This window comes from Anolis carolinensis, chromosome 5 (genome assembly GCF_035594765.1).
Source record: "Anolis carolinensis isolate JA03-04 chromosome 5, rAnoCar3.1.pri, whole genome shotgun sequence".
Lineage (NCBI taxonomy): Eukaryota > Metazoa > Chordata > Lepidosauria > Squamata > Dactyloidae > Anolis > Anolis carolinensis.
In genome coordinates this window covers 34,856,951-34,875,875 of record NC_085845.1, presented here as the reverse complement: position 1 = coordinate 34,875,875, position 18,925 = coordinate 34,856,951, and the positions used below count along the sequence as shown (strand labels likewise).

The following is an 18,925-nucleotide window of genomic DNA, read 5'->3' as shown; positions in this document are numbered from 1 at the left end:
CACAAGGCTGGTAAATTCTTGAATGGCTTGGAAGAAGAGCTGGATAAAAAATTAATGCCTTAATAAATAATAAAAATATGTGACAGATCTAATCCTTGCTGTAACATCAGTACTTAGCAATAGCCACATTTTAAAGATCAGTCTAATTAACTGTAAGGAAGCCAGTTTAGTTCAGCTGCCGAGGTTAAAAGATGGAGACCCCAAGCGTATCATTAGTTCTCTAACTAATCTACTGCATAGAGATCTTGTAGGAATAAAATATGGGTAATTATGTTCTTCTTCTGAGCATGGAACAAGGATGGGGTGGGGATAAATTAATAATTTGGTAGATATGTCATTAAAGATTGACAAATTTTCAGCCTTATATGTAACTTGATAGTTCTTTCTGGGAAGTGTTTGAGCAGTCCCATATTTATAAGTAAGAAATCTTACTTCTGTTTATAGCGTTGTATCAGCTAACCCAGGCATGGGCAAATTTCGGCCCTCCAGGTGTTGTGGGAGTTGAACTCCAAAACACCTGGAGGGCCGAAGTTTGCCCATGCCTGAGCTAACCTCTTGTTACCCTCTCGAGGAGAAAATGACTGCCTGGGGAATGCATCAATTCAGTAATACAGTGGACTGGTGAAAAATTTCAAATAATTTTTAATTCTTCTCTGACACAGTTATTTCTAAATATTTCATCTTTTCTACGTCGAAGTCAGATATTTGTCATAGTTTAGTTTTGTCGTCTTGTCTCATATTTTTGTTAGCATTTTGGTCTTGTGTTTACTCACCTTAAAACCAGAAATCTTTCCAAGATATGTATATCCATATTCACTGGGGTTAGGGGCACAGGATCCCAGTGAAAGTGATAAATGGTGAATAAAAATGTTGCTTTATTTTTTACCAGAGAGAGCATGTCTAGGTATTTCTGGGTCTTTCAGTGCAACTCTATGAAAGTTGACCATAGAGGGAGATCCTTAGAAAGAAAAACTTTTCTGAAATCTCTAGAGCTTCGAGTGTGATTCTATGGCCAGCTTCCAATTGGAGCCACTCTGAAAGACCCAGAGATTCTAAGACAATTTTTTTTAATGAAACCAATGAATACTTAAAAATACAAAAGTCAAACCTGCAAATGTGGGGGGCCAATTGCAATTCCTGGATAAATAGTGGTACTAATATGGGGCTGTGTGATTTGGTAAGTTGCTTTACAGCCAGAAGAAGCACTGAAATGTGAAATCTGGTTGCAGCAACGATGGATCCTATGTCCTTCACCAGACAGAATGCGGACAAGTGACTTGAAGAGATTAAACAACTCTTGGCTGTCTTCTGGAAGACTAAGCTGGATCAGAGAGTGCTGTAGAATTGGACTGGAATTAAATAGGAGAAACAGAATGAGAAGAGGCTTCTATGCCAACTCCCATGTCCTGGGCTGAGAAGAAAACCAAATATGAGACTCTTAAACTGTTCTTGATTTTGGGTAGATTTTTGTGTGTGTGTCAGGAGTGACTTGAGAAACTGCAAGTCACTTCTGGTGTGAGAGAATTGGCCGTCTCCAAGGACGTTGCCCAGGGGATGCCTGGATATTTCGATGTTTTACCAACCTTGTGGGAGGCTTCTCTCATGTCCCCGCATGGGGAGCTGGAGCTGACAGGGGGAGCTCATCCATGTTTTCTCAGGATTGGAACTGGCAACCTTCAAGTCATCAACTCAACCTTCAGGTCAGCAGTCCTGCTGGCACAAGGGTTTAGAAATGCCATACTTCGAATACCAGAAGTGTTTAACATCATAGTAATGATACTCACCATTTTAGTAGCCACGGAAGGGCGAGAGCAACCTGAAATCAAGACTATGAACGTATAGTTTTGTTTTATTTGATGGCAGCATGGGACAGTGTTCTGAGCATTGGACACTAACTCTAGAGGAGCAGGGTTTGGATACCCACTTGGCCATAGAAACCCACTGGGTGACCCTGGGCAAACTTCAAAGAGAGGGCAAACTCAAATCCCCTCTGAACAAATCTATCAAGAAAACCCAATGACAGGTTCACCTTGGTGTTGCCATGAGACAGAAATGACTTGAAATCACACAACAACTAGAGGTTGCTTTCCTTGTCAAGACTCTGGCCTTACTGCATAAAACATGGCAAAGGATTTCAGGCTCCAGACAGGACCTGGCTTGATCTTTAAGGCATGCCAGCCACACATTTGAGACAGAGCAAGCATGGTCTGCTTTCCTTCCTAACCCTAACCCTAACCCTTGCTTGCTTGCTAATTTGGAATACATGTATTACAGGGCTCTAAGTTAGCACTATTGGCAACCATGAGGAAATGCTTCTTTTATATTAAGGTTATTGCTACTCTGTAAAAATGTAAATTCCTTAATAACTTCAAAAGAACAGTGGCTGCTGTTCAATGGAGCATCTCTTGTCAGGGACATATATCTGCCATGATGAGGCTCTCTTTTATAAACACTTTGGTATGATTAGAGATGGGAAAGAGTAATGCTGAGAGGACCTTGAGTGATTAAACAACAAAGCATCTTGTATCTTAAAGACTAATTTTTTATTGTGACGCAGGTTTTATTGATGTTCAGTCCACCTCATCAGATACAGAATATGCTATGTTTATATCACAAGTATATACTTGTAACTTGCCATAACACTTCATACAGCTGATGAAATCTTGTGTCATAATAAATTTACTAGACTTTAAAATGCTGCAAAGCTCTAATATTGGAAAACATGTACATGCATATTTTTTCCCCCTGCCTGGTACCAATCCTACTCTTTGAAAAGCTTTTTTGGTGCTGTTTGTTGCTCAAAGCTCACTTTTATATGTACAATGACTTAAAAGAAATAATAAATCTATAAGCTGAGTTTGAAGGCTTTTGATGGAGATTTGGTTTTTCAGAAAGGTGTCTCTGTGGTAGGCAGAAGACTAATTTCTCCTTCCATATTCTTTTTCATTTTTTGAATTAATGCAATTGAATGTTCCTTTTGTTGTGATTGTTGAACCTTTCAGTTTTTCTTTTCTTGAAACCCATAAAGGTATATTGTAGGAATGAAACTGCTCTTGACATATTAGTGAAATAAGTAAGATTCAACAGAAACGTATTAGCGATTTAGTATATTATTTGAGGAATGTGAGTGGAAATGATTGAAGGGTAGAAAAATGGGCATACCTGGTGCATAAGTATGTGAGGCGTTGAAGAACAGGAAAACACAGAAAGAACTGTGTTCTCAGTTGTGGAGCTTTGCTACTTGTGATGCCAATTTTGCCAAAATGTACATAGCAAATAAAAACTTTGTGTGCTGGTGCAGTAAGAGGATAAAGAGAGAAGGTCTATAATTGCAGAAAGAACTCAAGGTCACATACTGAAGTGCTGTAACTAAAGTATTCCGTTAAAGTAAGCAGAGAGGTTGGACTGGAAAAAAAACATGAAAGAAGTTGTCATGTATGAGCAGCCAAGCACAAACAATGTAAAAGCTAGTATTGTGACTAAGGGCAACATTAACGTGACTAGTTTAGAGAACAGTTCAATGATAAGTGTGATCTGCTCTGCTGTTGCATAGCAGAGATGTCTAGCACCGAGGAAGAAAAGGATCTCTGGATACGTGACTATTAGGCACCTCCAAATTGATGCCTCTTGTTGTTGTTTTTAATGCATTTTGCATTGTTCTCCGCAACTGGCCATGTTGTTAGAGGGATTATAGACTAACAATCCCTGCCCCTTTCCAATCACTGCACTTTACCACCTACTGGGCTTTCAAGTTTATTTAGTAATGAAAATATTTATTTTTTCTTCGTGTACTCTGTGAATGCACACTAATGGAGAGGCTGCGCCTGCGCAGGTCCCAACGGAAACTCTTCCCAAGCTGAAGTTTAAATTTTGGCGGTAGCCACGCCCCTCCGTCCCCGGAGGGCATATAAGGCAGCCCTCGGCGTGTCCTCCTCAGTTCCTTTTTTTCCGCCGCAAGGTTCACTTCGGATTCTCATGTCTACGACTCGCTTCAAGCGCTGCACTCAGTGTGCCGCTAAAATTCCTGACTCCGACGGCCACGCCAAGTGCCTCTACTGCCTTGGAGAAGCACATGTCGTCGGTACCTGCCGTTTCTGCCTGGCCCTAACGGCCCAGGCTCGCAAGAATAGAGCCGCGAGGCTTAGAGCGGCGCTCTACGAAAAATCGCTCGCTCCTGGACCCGCTCCGTCGACTTCGGGCACGAAGTCACCGCTTAACCCGGAACCGATGTCGTCTTCAGCGGCTAATGCCCCTTCGGTCTCGTCTAAGGCGTCCAGAGCCTCCAGGTCGTCCAAGGCCGCTAAACCACCGTGCACTCTCACCACGGCCACGGTGTCGACACGTTCTGGTCGGGTCGGTCCTTCCTCGACATCGAGCTCGGTAGCTTCCGTTTCCTCGGCTCGATCCCAGCTCGGGGCTCCTCCATCGACCTCCGCGATGAAGATCGCCTTTAAAAGGGCTCATGAGGAAGCTCGTCGGACCCAATCCGACTCAGCAATGATCCCTCCCACACCCGGTAAATCCCTGAGGGTTCCATCAAAACAACCGCTCGCTAAGAAGAGGGCAACCCAGCGCTCTTCCTCTTCTGCCTCCTCCAAGATGGATGCCCCTTCTTCTGCAACTTCTTCTAGAAGGTCTTCTCCGATCGCTCCCGCTCAGCGACCTCGCCAGCCTTCTCCTCACCAACTCTCGGACGGCGAGTTGCAGGACTCACCCCACCACTCCACTCAGACAGTGGTCAGGGTCCCATCTCCTCGACCTGCTGCTTCTCATCGTTCATCTCGTCAGCAGCTTTTTCCCCCGACCTCGACACCGGAACGGGGTAGACAAACCACTCGCCTGGCTCGAGCGGTCCAGGCTTCGGCCTCCAAACAAACTCGGCCGCAGATAGCTCCTGCTCTTGAGGCGGTGCCGCCACCAGAGACTGTGTTGTCATCTCCTCCCCAGTCCCCTCAAGGGGCTGGAGACGATGAGATAGAAATTGATCGCCCGGATTCTGCTCTCTCGGCCTCGGTGGTATCCTTAGGCCTCGATCTCTCTCCTCCCCATGATGCCTATGAGGTGGATCCTCCTTCGCCTACCGACAACATTCGGGCTTTCTCCGAGCAAATGATTAGAATGGCTGATGCCCTGGGTTTAGAAATCAAACAGACTTCCAAAGCAGTAACTGACCCGGTTTTCAAGCGGGTCCAAGCCCAGGCCCCTCCAGCCACGCTGTTGCCGTTCTTACCCTATCTCCTCGATGTTATCCAATCTTCGTGGAAAACCCCCTCCTCGATCCCTCCTACCTCGAAGAGAATCGAGTCCTGGTATCGTACGGATGACGACACCTTAGAATGGCTTAAACACCACCCCGACCCGAATTCCATGGTCGTGAAGGCCTCTCAGTCCTCCGGTCGCGAATCCACTACCCCTGCAGACAGAGAGGGTAAAAGGTTCGACGCGGTCGGCAGAAAGCTCTACTCCGGAGCCCTTCTACTTTGTAGAATGGCGAACTATGGGGCCTGTATGGGGGCATACCAGCAGATCCTCTGGGAAAAAGCTCAGCCCTTCTTCGCGAAGTTGTCCGACGAAGACCGGTCGGTCATGTCCACCCTCCAACAAGAGGCCGATTCCTTAGCGCATCATCAAATCCAGATGGCTAAGCATACTGGCGACACGGCCGGCAAGATGATCGCCCACGCCATTGCCATTCGCCGCCACGCCTGGCTGAGATCTTCCGGCTTATCTTCTTCCTCGAGGCAGGTCATCGAGGACCTCCCCTTCGACGCCATGGGCCTCTTTAATGCTGGCACCGATGACAAGCTTAAAACCAACCATGACTTTAAAGTTCTGGCCACTAAATGCGGCGATCAACCCCAGGCTCACCGCACCAAGTGGTTTCCTCAACGCTTTCGACGCTTCCCGCCTCCTTCTTACCGCCAGCAATCTTTCAGACGTCCCTCGGTATCGAACAACCAAAATCGCCAACAGCCCCGTCGGGCCGCACAACCTCAAAGACAACGCGGCCGGGTCACCCCCACCGCTGGTCAACCTATCCGGCGTTCCTGACGCCATCTCTCCTTCCAAAGACTCTTTCTCCGGTACCGATGTCGTTCTCACTCCTCCGCACCCCTCTCCTCCACCAAATCAACCTCATGGTCTCTTTATAGACCGCCTGGCTCCCTTCTTTCACCGATGGAAATCTATTACTTCAGATGCCTGGGTTCTAAAAATTGTCCAAGAAGGCTATGCCTTAGAATTCGAGGAACTCCCTCCCACCGGTCAGGTCCTTCTCTCCAACCCCTCTCAAGAAATTCTCGCAGAGGTCGACACCCTCCTCGCCAAAGGGGCTATTCGGCCTTCTCCATCGGCACAGGACCCTCAAAGCTTCTTCTCCAGGTACTTTACGGTCCCGAAGAGGGGTGGGGGCCTCCGCCCATTTCTAGACTTACGCATGCTCAATGTCTTCATATGCCCAACCAAGTTCAGGATGGTCTCCATTGCCTCCATCCTCCCGATGCTTCACCGCGGAGACTACTTCGTGTCTATAGACCTCCGAGACGCCTATTTCCACGTGGCGATTCGAGAAAACCACAGGCGCTTCCTCTCTTTCAAGGTCCTCGACCAAACCTACCAGTTCACCGTTTTACCCTTTGGCCTCGTTACCGCCCCAAGGGTCTTTACCAAAGTCGTCGCTGTCGTGGCTGCCCACCTCCGGCTCCAGGGGATCACAGTTTTTCCCTATCTAGACGACTGGCTTCTGGTCGAATCCGACCCTGTCCTACTCCGTCGTCACGTCGACTACACCCTCTCTCTTCTAGATTCTCTCGGTCTCCAGCTAAACCACGACAAATCTCACCTCAACCCGTCGAACAAAATCCGCTTCATCGGCGCCCTGTTCGACTCAATCGCTCAGACTGTCTCGCTCCCGCTCGACAGGTTTCTAGCTCTCCGTCAACAAATCATCTTCTGCGAAACCCACCGAAGGGTTCGGGCTCGATCCATCCAAGTACTGCTGGGCCACATGGCCTCCACAGTCCTCACGACCCCGTTTGCCAGGCTCCGTCTCCGGTCCCTGCAGAGGTGGTTCATAGATGTTTTCAAGCCATTTCGCCACCCCAACTCGAGGTTTCTCTCGGTCCCGCCTCATGTTCGTCGGTCGCTCCTCTGGTGGAAGTCCCTCTCCAACGTCTGCAGGGGTCTTCCGTTCCACTCGGTTCCTCCCTCGATCACCATAACCACAGACTCATCCAATTTCGGCTGGGGAGCCCACATGAAGGGCCTCACTGTTCGAGGCCTCTGGTCTCCCTCCGAGAAGGCCAATCACATAAACTTTCTCGAACTCCTTGCTATCTTCAAGGCTCTGAAAGCCTTCTCCCGCCTGATCTCCCAAAGATCTGTCCTCGTACAGTCAGACAACACAGTAGCAGTATTCTACATCAACAAACAGGGCGGCACGGGCTCAAGGAAGCTGATGCTTCTCTCCTCCCAGCTGTGGCATTGGTGCATAGCCCGCAACATCCAAATCTCGGCGATTCACCTTCCCGGGATCCAAAACAACTTGGCAGACGCCCTCAGCAGAATGACGACTTCCTCCCACGAGTGGATGCTCGACCCCGAGACTCTTCTTTCTCTCTTTCTCAAATGGGGTTTCCCCACCCTAGACCTCTTCGCTTCTCCCCAGAACGCTCAGCTGCCTCGGTACGGGGCGAGACTTCTCCCGTCCTCCTCTCCAGGCTGCCTGGGAGACGCCTTTCTTCTGGACTGGTCGGCGGAACCGATCTATCTCTTTCCGCCCTTTCCTCTGATACCGAAGGTCCTCCAGAGGCTCCGGTCGGTACCGATGTCGGCGATCCTGATAGCGCCAGCCTGGCCTCGTCAACCGTGGTTCCCGGCTCTTCTTCGTCTTTCCAAGGCGACCTTCTTCACTCTGCCTCTTCTACCACACCTCTTATCCAGGGAGAACGGCCAGATCCTGCATCCGGATCTCCCCTCTCTACATCTCACTGCTTGGAGGATTCTCGCCTGACCTCCCTCCCGCAGAACTTACAGGAGGTCCTCCGCGCAGCTCACAAGCCGGCTACAACCAGGGCCTACACTTATAAAGTCTCTCGCTTTCGTTCCTTTCTTCGCTCCCGAGGAATCACTGCTTTCCCAACCTCGGTACCGATTGTGCTGGACTTCCTTATGTCTCTAGCAGAACAAAAACTTTCTCTTGCCTCTATGAAATCTTACCTGGCTGCTCTATCCTGGTGCTTTCAACAACATGGTAGACCATCATTGTTCTCCGACCACCTCGTCAAGACCTTCTTGAAAGGATACAACAACATCTGCCCACCGGCCCAACCTCCTACCCCAGGATGGAACCTTGAGCTTGTCCTTTCCCAGCTCACTGCTTCTCCTTTCGAACCCTTGGCCTCGACCGACCTACGTCTCCTTTCCTGGAAAGTTGCCTTCTTGGTGGCCATAACCTCAGCGCGCAGACCCTCGGAGCTGGCGGCCCTTCGGGTTGATGAACCCTACCTCCGTTTTCATCACGACCGCGCCGTTCTCCGTCCGGACATCACCTTCCTTCCCAAGGTGGTCTCGGCCTTTCACCTTAACCAGGACATTGTCCTTCCCGCCTTCTTCCCGGACCCCTCGTCTCCCCTTGAGCGGAGACTGCACCTCCTTGATGTGCGTAGAGCACTTCTTTTCTACCGGGACCGTACTAAGGACATTCGAAAGTCCCCAAAACTTTTTGTGGCCCATGCCCCAGATAAACTGGGCAATCCTATTTCTTCTCAAAGACTCTCACACTGGATTGCTCAGGCCATTGAACTGGCCTATGAACTAGCCAAACGACCTCCCCCTCCGTCGGTTCGCCCGCGTTCGACAAGAGGTCTCTCCACGTCGACTGCCTTTCTAAGGGGCATTCCACTGGACTCTATTTGCAGAGCAGCAATCTGGTCCAACCCCCTTACATTTGTGTCTCACTATAGGGTAGACCAAAGGACTTTAAAGGACTCAGCCTTTGCTAGAGCAGTTTTATCCTCATGCTTGTCCTAACCTTCTGCTCTTATGACTTCTCTATGGCTACCCCTTCTTCTCAGGTGCCTCTCTTCATTGTTTTTTCTCCTGTTCAGTACATGTTTGCACTGTTCCCTGACAATTTGTGCCTTATTGTTACTACCTTCTCCCTTGGAGAATGATGTTCCTGCCTACACATGTGTTCTTACAAGGGTTATATCATGCCTTACCGGTCTGTTCTCGGTACTTGGTGTGTATTGATGCAATACCTATTGGGTCCTCGGACCATGGTTTTTTCATGTTTTTTCATATTTTTCATGTCTAATAAACATATGTTTGGACAGTTTCTCGTTGTCAGGGTTTGCTTAGCCCGCCTCCGAGACTTAAGCTTGCTAGTCTCCATTAGTGTGCATTCACAGAGTACACGAAGAAAAAGGACAGGTTGCTTACCTGTAACCATGTTTCTTCGAGTGTACTCTGTGAATTCACACAAGCCCGCCCTTCCTTCCCCTCTGGCAAACCCTCTTCCTTTCTCGTTGCCTTAGCGGCGTAGGAACTGAGGAGGACACGCCGAGGGCTGCCTTATATGCCCTCCGGGGACGGAGGGGCGTGGCTACCGCCAAAATTTAAACTTCAGCTTGGGAAGAGTTTCCGTTGGGACCTGCGCAGGCGCAGCCTCTCCATTAGTGTGAATTCACAGAGTACACTCGAAGAAACATGGTTACAGGTAAGCAACCTGTCCATCTCATCCTATATGGAAGATTTAAAGCCGTCTAAAACAGTTTAGGGTAGTTGAAAATCATTTAGAACAGTCTGAGCAGTGGAAGAAATATATTATGTGTAAATGTGTGAGAAATGTCTTCTGTGCTCACTGTGAGCATAGAAGACCATTTTTCACATTTACACATAATATATTTCTTCCATTGCTCAGATGCAGGAATTATCTTCTTCAATGAATATCAGTGGTGAGGCAGGCAGGCAGGCTTGTATCTCTGTGTGTAAGGATATATAGAGAGAAAAAGAGAGCAAGAGGGACTTTGTAAAGTATCGAGCTCCCAACTATTAGGACTTCGATATCATCAACAACACATTGAGTTCAGACAAGAATTATCATATATATTCATATATAGATTGTAGCAGGTTAAACCGCTGAGCTGCTGAACTTGCTGACCGAAAATTGGCGGTTCAAATCTGGGGAATGGGGTGAACTCCTGCTGTTAGCCTCAGCTTCTGCCAACCTAGAAGTTTGAAAACATGCAAATGTGAGTATATCAATGGGTATGGAGCGTCATTACCTTCCCACTGAAGTGGTACCTATTGATCTACTCACATTAGCATGTTTTTGAACTGCTAGGCTGGCAGAATCTGGAGCTAACAATGGGAGCTCACCCCATCCTGTGGATTCGAATGGCCGACCTACCGGTCAGCAAGTTCTGCAGCTTAGCAGTTTAACTCGCTATTAAACATATCACTTATATCACATATTACTTGTTTCATAATTATCAGTTAATAATTATAATGATTACAATTCTAATTAGCATCAGTTGTGGCCAGTATCAACATGTCTTAACAAGTACGGCTCTGAAATGTTGATAGAAATGGAATATTTTCAGTACTTTTCACCATCGCTTTATCAAAATCCACCCGGCTTAGCAAGTGCTGTATAACAATAAAAATGTTAAAGAGTACCTAAACAGAAGAGAATGTTTGAAAGGTAACAGACAGTAACAACAGTTTTGTAATGAACTATGAAAGGTAAGAGGAAGAGTTGTCTGACAGTGGTAGTGACAGTAAGAACAGGTGAGACAGAAAGGATAGGTGACACTTAGGCAGATAGGTTTACAAAGTGATTAGCTTGTATCTAACACAGAAAATGGTACAATGTGCCATGTGTTGTGCTACATGGTTCGCAATCTCAATACAAATGTATTGCCAGCTATTCTTTCTTTTTGTAGTCTTTAGAGTACCATTCAAACCGAATTTGGGAAAGTTACCAACTTGGGCCATAACTCCTAGACTTCCTACATGACTGTGTCCATGCTGGCTGGGTGCTTTAGTAAGTAGTAGTACAAAAGAGTAATTCTTCCAAGCTCCAAATTCAAAGGCACTTCTTGAACAGACAAAACCTTATGATGGAGCCCCAATGGCGCAGTGGGTTAAACCCTTGTGCCGGTAGGACTGCTGACTTGAAGGTTGGGTTGCTGACCTGAAGGTTGCCGGTTTGAATCCAGGGCGGATGAGCTCCCTCTGTTAGCTTCACCTCCCCATGCGGGGACATAAGAGAAGCCTCCCACAAAGATAGTAAAACATCAAAAACATCTGGGTGTTCCCTGAACAACATCCTTGCAGATGGCCAATTCTCTCACACCAGAAGTAATTTGCAGTTTCTCAAGTCACTCCTAACACACACACACACAAACAAAACAAAACAAAACAAAAACCTTGCATGATTTCATCCCTTGTACATCTTCAGAAATGCCTTCTTCCTGTATCCCACCATAGTCAGACATAAGAAGACTGGTTTAAGCATATTATCCATGTGACAAGTTATTAAATTCAGGACTTTGTGTATTGCTTCTACCACCATCTCTGCTATGTGTATACCTGGTTATTAAAGTCCAGTAGATAAACGAATTGGAATCCAATGTATTGTCAAAAACTTTCATGGCTGGAATCATTGGGTTGCTGTGAGTTTTTTGGACTGTATGGCCATTGGAACCCGTTTGTATTGTGGCACAAAGCAGGTAGCTAAGATGACTAATTTTATGAACTGAATCTTAATTCAGGCAATGACATTTCATTTACTTTTACTTTCCTAGTTGTTTTCAAACAGACAGCTTTGTTAGACTACTACATGATTTAAAAATGTGGCACCTTTAAGACTAAGAGGTTTATTTTAACATGAAATTCCCTAGTTATTTGTTTTGCATGTCAAGTTTTCTTTTCTTTCCAGTTTTGCTACATTTATTACAATGTATCTATAAGTTGTCAGGTATTATCAGAATACCATTAAAGTATAGGAGAGCGAAAAGCTGTGCAGTTGAAACACACTGGGGAAATGTGCGTGCGCTAAATAAATGTGCATGATCCTAATACTTAATTGCTACAGTTATACATTTCATCTGTACTTTGATGCGAACAAAGGCCATGCTCTTTACATTTCCACTTTTAGAATGACTACCGCAAGCTGTCTATGCAATGTAAGGATTTTGTGGTCGGCGTCCTTGATCTCTGCAGAGACTCTGAAGAGGTAGAAGCCATTCTCAATGGAGATTTGGAAGCTGAGCCAGTGGAGATCCAGAGACACAGGGCTTCTCTGACTCGTGTCAAACTGGCAATTAAATATGAAGTCAAAAAGGTAAGTAGCTGACTCTTTGGAAGGCATGATATTGGATGCATTGCGTCATGAGCTGCCTGTGTTAATAAACCCTAACTGCTATAGCAGGGTTGTCGTGGGGATCTGTCTTTTCTCTGAGTAATTCATTGTTGTCAAAGTGATGCCAAAGTCTAACCACTGATATATTGGCCTTTTTGAAAGAAAAGGTAACAGGAACCATTGTACATGATTCTATTAATGTAATTGTAAAGGAAAATGGTAGAACTCACATGCTGTTCATACAGCAAGACCCAGTTTCAATCTATAGCATTTCCAGGTAGAACTGGAACAATTCCTGTTTGAAACCCTAGAGAACTATTGCTTGGCTAGATTGATCAATGGTCTTAGCTAGTATAAGGCAGCTTCCTGGGTCTCTTTCTCAATTAAAGATTTGAAAGACATTTAGCCAGCTTTCCCCCCTTTCACTGCCTTTGTCATGAATAGGAACATTGAGGGAATGGCTATTCAGTTATATTACATGATGCTTTTGACAGGGTTACTACTTCAGCCAGTTTTCCTGAGTGGGAACAATGCAGCCAGAGTTAAGCAGTTGTGTGGTTCACTTTCACCCTGAGAAAAAATGAATTAATTCAAGTCTCCTGTTTAACTCAGGGGTGAGCACTATACAACTCTTCCCATCTGCTAATTCGTTCTTCATATTAAAGCTTCAAACCAGAGCTTGGGAAATTTATTTTCTTTTTACAAGGTGTGGGAATTGTTTAGTTCTCATCAAACATGCCGCCAGAATTATCACAGATTATGGTGATTCTGGCAGTGTCCGTCAGGGAACCCATCACCCCACACTGTCCAACTCACTCGAGTTCCCATCCCACAGGGGGAAGCACTGACTGCCCGGTTTCCCTCATTGTTCCACGGTGGCATGTGCCTTCCCTTTAACCATGGAGCCCTGCCAGAAGTAGCTGTACATTGTGCAATGGGAGCCAATGGGCTCCATGGTTAAAGGGAAGGCGCATGCCACCGTGGAACAATGGGGGGAAACCAGGCAGTAAGTGCTTCCCCCTGTGGGATGGGAACTCGAGTGAGTTGGACAGTGTGGGGTGATGGCCAAATTCACCGTTGTCTGATGAGGTTGTAAGTCTCATCGGTCCTATCCAGCAGAGCCAGTGATGAGAAATTCCGTAACAATCTGGAGGGCATTATATTTCCAATTTCGTAGTGATCTCACTGCTGTTTAGATCAGAGTAGTGGTGTATGCAAACAGGCACCCCAATAATTACAAATTGTCAGTTGGAATCACAGTAGACCCTCACTTTTGCAGAGGTTATGAGAACAGAATCCCTGGGAATATTGGGGGGGGGGGGGTAGACAAAATATCACTAGATCTTTTTACCGGAGATAACATTTCTCTAGGATGTGTTGTCGAAGGCTTTCATGGCTGGGATCACAGGGTTGTTGTATGTCTTTCAGGCTGTGTGGCCATGTTCCAGAAGTATTCTCTCCTGACGTTTCGCCCACATCTATGGCAGGCATCCTCAGAGGTTGTGAGGTATACAACCCCTGAGGATGCCTGCCATAGATGTGGGCGAAACGTCAGGAGAGAATACTTCTGGAACATGGCCACACAGCCCGAAAGACATACAACAACACCACTTCTCTAGGAATTTCTAGGACCTCTATGGTCAGGTTCCACCTTGGAAGACCTAGAGACCCTTAGAGAGAACATATTAATGATATATCTATTTGATATATCCGATGAAGTATATTTACACATGCTTATGCTACAAACTTCCCACAATATCAAAAGTACTACAATATCCCTTTGCATACTGATCCAAACTGGCACAGCCATGTCTTTGAATTCTTCCATTCTAGAGCCTTCTTCAGATTTAGAATAACAGATGATCATTTATATTGGTAATAATTATGTACTATAAGAGTGATTTTCAACTTTGGGTTGCCCAGTGTTCTTGGACTTTAAATTTAAGAAGTGAAGAATGGGCAGTGAAGGATTCTGCTAGTTTTAGCAGAATAACATACAGGCAGGTTAGAAACTACTGTGCTATGATCAGAACTTGGAGTAATTGTTTTTTGGACAATTGTTCAGAGTCATCTCAGCATGGTTGTTCTAGCTGGAAAATTCTGGGAATTCTAAAACAAGTAACCTTTCTGTGCTGTATAATGGCATTTAAGATATATTCAGTATCTCAGAAGTGTTCTATTGCCAAAAGATGTGAATAGAATCCAAGAATCAAAAGTGGTGTGATAATTGTCTAAAAATAGCTACTCCTGCTAGTGTTTTCTGGATATTGTGTATGGAAGATCGTTTTGGATAAAACACTTCAGTTGTGGATGACTACAGAAGGACGACCTGGCATCTTCATTTATTTACATCTTGATGTGTTTATATCAGGCATGGGCAAACTTCGTCCCTCCAGGTGTTTTGGACTTTGGCTCTCACAATTCCTAACACCTGATAGACTGTTAGGAATTGTGGGAGTTGAAATCTAAAATACCTGGAGGATCGAAGTTTGTCCACGCTTCGTCTATATTCATGTCCTAGTCCTCAGAGACAGCAAGTTTCTTCACAGATTCCATTGCAGGTTTCCTTGTGTTGTTAGTCACTCACCCATTCAAATGGACCTACCAAATTGCTGTGCCCTAATTAACCCTAATTAATTAGGAGCCCCGGTGGCAAAGTGCGTTAAAGCACTGAGCTGGAGACCGAAAGGTCCCAGGTTCAAACCCCGGGAGCTGAGTGAGCGGCCGCTGTTAGCTCCAGCTTCCGCCAACCTAGCAGTTCGAAAACATGCCAATGTGAGTAGATCAATAGGTACCGCTCCGGCAGGAAGGTAACGGCGCTCCATGCAGTCATGCCGGCCACATGACCTTGGAGGTGTCTATGGACAACGCCGGCTCTTCAGCTTAGAAATGGAGATGAGCACCAACCCCCAGAGTCAGACATGACTGGACTTAACATCAGGGGAAAACCTTTACCTTTACTAATTAACTATGATCAATATGGACTCAGGATCTTCAGATACATCATGCTTTAACAAATACTTGATTCTGTATCAAGTTTGTCAGCACATTTATAATCAGAGCTTGGAAAGGTGGCCGTGTAGCTGGGGGATTATGGTGATTCTAATCCAAGACAACTTTTTCCAAGCTATTATTTGTTAGTATGACAACTTTCTGCTTTAAGTTTAGATGCCTTGATTCAAAGCCTCTGATTCCTGTAACATATTTCATAACATCATCCTGTGCTACTTCTGTTGACAACTTCAAGGAGAATACTTAATTTATGAGACCAGGCAGGTTCTATGCGGCGTGCATCAGTAACTTCCTAGTCGTAGTGTGGCATTTCTCAGGGACATGCCTTTGTGATCCTAATTGTGCAGAAGGTTAAATGGACAATTTAGGAGGCTGCACTATACAGATGGCCCATACTATGAAAAACTGCCCTAGGTAATTTGGAAAGATTGAGATGCTTTGTCCCCATTCTGTAGCAAAAATATTAAACCTTTTGCATCTTGAACCATGTGGGCTTTTTGAACGTGACTCAACTAATTAGGTCCTGCTGAGTTATTATAAACGGATGTATCTTCAAGGGCCCACTTTTTCCATAACCTTTTTTAGGACTTTGGACAAACACTAGACATTATATACTGTTTATGCTGAAATAATGCATATTTCTCTGTTAAGACCATTATATATTTTAAATAGTGTTTCAGTGTTACTGTTAAAAATCAACAGTAGGTTCTGTGAATACATTGATGCCTTTCGTCTGGAAGAAAGCTTAGCACAAACATTTTGCTCTAGGGATCCAAATCCCGTGGCTCTACTGATATTGGTGAATTTTTCCTTCTCTCGTTCTTTACCACTGTCCAAGCTGCTTGAGACTGATAGGAATTGGAGTCCAGCAACATCTGGAGGGTCACAAGTTACTCTCTTTGCTTAATTTCATCATTTCAAAACACTGGTTACTTTGTGTGTTTCAGTGCTTTTGAGCCAAAGTTATCAACCAAATTGCAGAAACTTGCTCCATGAAATATTTTATCCTGCCGTTCTTCTCCAGACACACAACTCAGCCACAGATAAGGCTTTTGGTTATAAATACTTCAGCATTTGATTTTTTTTGTATGTGTCAGAAGGAAAATACAGACAAAAACCAAGTAATATGCTAATATGCTTCATATAGTATTTATAATATGCCAGGATATTTCATGGTTAGGATTTAAATAATTTAAAATTATGTTACTTACTTCCCTTTGGCCATAAAAATACATAAACTACTGTAGACTCTCGCTTATCTAATGTAAACGGGCTGGCAGAACGTTGGATAAGTGAATATGTTGGAATAATAAGGAGAGATGAAGGAGAAGCCTATTAAACATCAAATTAGGTTATGATTTTACAAATTAAGCACCAAAACATCATGTTATACAACAAATTTGACAGAAAAAGTAGTTCAATACGAAGTAATGCTATGTAGTAATTAGTGTATTTACAAATTTAGCACCAAAATATCATGATGTATTGAAAACATTGACTACAAAAATGCATTGGATAATCCAGAATGTTGGATAAGCGAGTGCTGGATAAGTGAGACTCTACTGTATATTACTACCTGATGTTTAAGATTGTTGGGCTGAAGGAAACATTTGGATAAAAATATATGGTTGTTTATTATTAGTCTATATAATGTTGAGGTCTGTTTGAATGTTTGAAGTCTGTGTAAACTCAATTTATTCTTCCTGAATGGATCACCTTCTTGTTCATATTCTGAATTAAATGAAAGTTAGTCTAAGCTCCAGGGCAGATGTGACTAGCATATTGGATGATAAGAAATAATAGTTAAAGGCATTCTTTGTGAAAGAAGGCGCAACAGAAATTTTGAAGATGAGACTGACAAAAGATGTGGTCGTGCATAAAAAGACAAGCATCAACAGCAATTGAAGTTGGTGTTGCTATTTAGAAATAATACAAATTTTTTTGAAAGAACTGATTTAGTATGCCAGACAAGTTAAAGAAAATTCAGGTACAATTATTAGCAGTGGCTCTAACATGTATCAGGTGCCCACTGAATTGATTTTGAATATCCATTGGCAGATCTTTATTGTCTTCTCTACTAATCTCCTGTGGTTTCACAACTAGAAAAGAAATGAAAGAAAAAATTATTCACAGTCTGTCTCTGAACAGCTGTGATGCAGATACTCCAAGAGACTGTGCAGATAGAATTTTCATCTTTAAAAGCAGCGAATATTTGGCCTAAGTACATAGATCTTAATATGCTTTGTTTGTGAGACACTCCACAAGACAGAAACTGCAGGATGATGGTACCGGTTGAGTATCCCTTATCTGAAATTTCTAGACGTATATATGAAAATTTATACGTCTAGATATACTAGAAGTGTTTTGGATTTCAGATTTTGGAATGCCCGTATTTGCATATATGAGATATTTTGGAGATGGGACCAACGTCTTGATATAAAATTCATTTGTGTTTCAAATAGACCCGAAGGTCATGTTATGCACAATATATTGAACGATTAGAAAACAAAAATGTCAGTATTTCAGCTGCTTTAGAATCTCCAAATTCCTTGGATGGAACCAGGGCAATCGAAGTAAAATAATAGTGCTGTAAATGTATAGTGTGAAAATGACCTGGGGCTCCCATCAGCTAGGCCAGTATTGCCAATGGTCAGTAATTCTGGGAATTGTAGTTGAAATTATTTTGAGGACACAATTGCCTAAATTGAGTTGTTAGGACCAACTAGAGAAGCACATTTCATCAATAGAACCTGCAAATGTATTGATTCTTATCAGTTCAGTGGGTCTGAAAGGCCCCTTTCACACTATTCAATTACAGCATTGTGATTGGTGTTCATTTACATCAATGGTTCTCAACCTTCCTAATGCTGTGAGCCCTTAATACAGTTCCTCATGTTGTGGTGACCCCCAACCATAAAATTATTTTTGTTGCTACATCATAACTGTCATTTTGCTATTGTTATGTATCATAATGCAGGATGTATTTTCATTCACTGGACCAAATTTGGCCCAAATTTGAATACTGATGGGGGTGGGTGGGACTGATTTTGTCATTTGGGAGTTGTCGTTGCTGGGATTTATAGTTCACCTACAATCAGAGACCATTCTGAGCTCCACCAATAATGGAATTGAACCAAACTTGGTACACAGAACTCCCATAACCAAGAAAATACTGGAAGGGTTTGGTGGGCATTGATCTTGAGTTTTGGAGTTGTGGTTGTAGTTCACCTACATCCAGAGAGCACGGTGGACTCAAATAATGATGGATCTGGACCAAACTTGACACGAATACTCAATATGCCCAGATGTGAACTCTGGTGGAGTTTGGGGAAAATAGACCTTTGGGAGTTGTAGTTGCTGGGATTTATAGTTCACCTACAATCAAAGAACTCCTTGAACCTCACCAATGATAGAATTGGGCCAAACTTCCCACACAGAACCTGTCACGACCCAGGCTACAGAGCACCAAAAACCATGCACAGAGGCCAGAATCTATCTAATATCTTTATTAAGGAAATATATATAGTTAATAAAAGCAAGTGTATG

General features: G+C 44.3%; 1 protein-coding gene across 2 annotated transcripts in view; it reads left to right on the top strand.

Annotated features, from left to right (window-relative positions):
• Window positions 1–18,925, top strand: part of trpc3 (transient receptor potential cation channel subfamily C member 3) — an 86,960-nt gene that overhangs the window by 29,150 nt on the left and 38,885 nt on the right. For both annotated transcript variants that reach the window (XM_008112056.2, XM_003221771.3), the window contains exon 3: window positions 12,164–12,349. In XM_008112056.2, coding sequence (XP_008110263.2) covers window positions 12,164–12,349 — 186 coding nt within the window. The remainder of the gene's footprint in view (window positions 1–12,163; window positions 12,350–18,925) is intronic.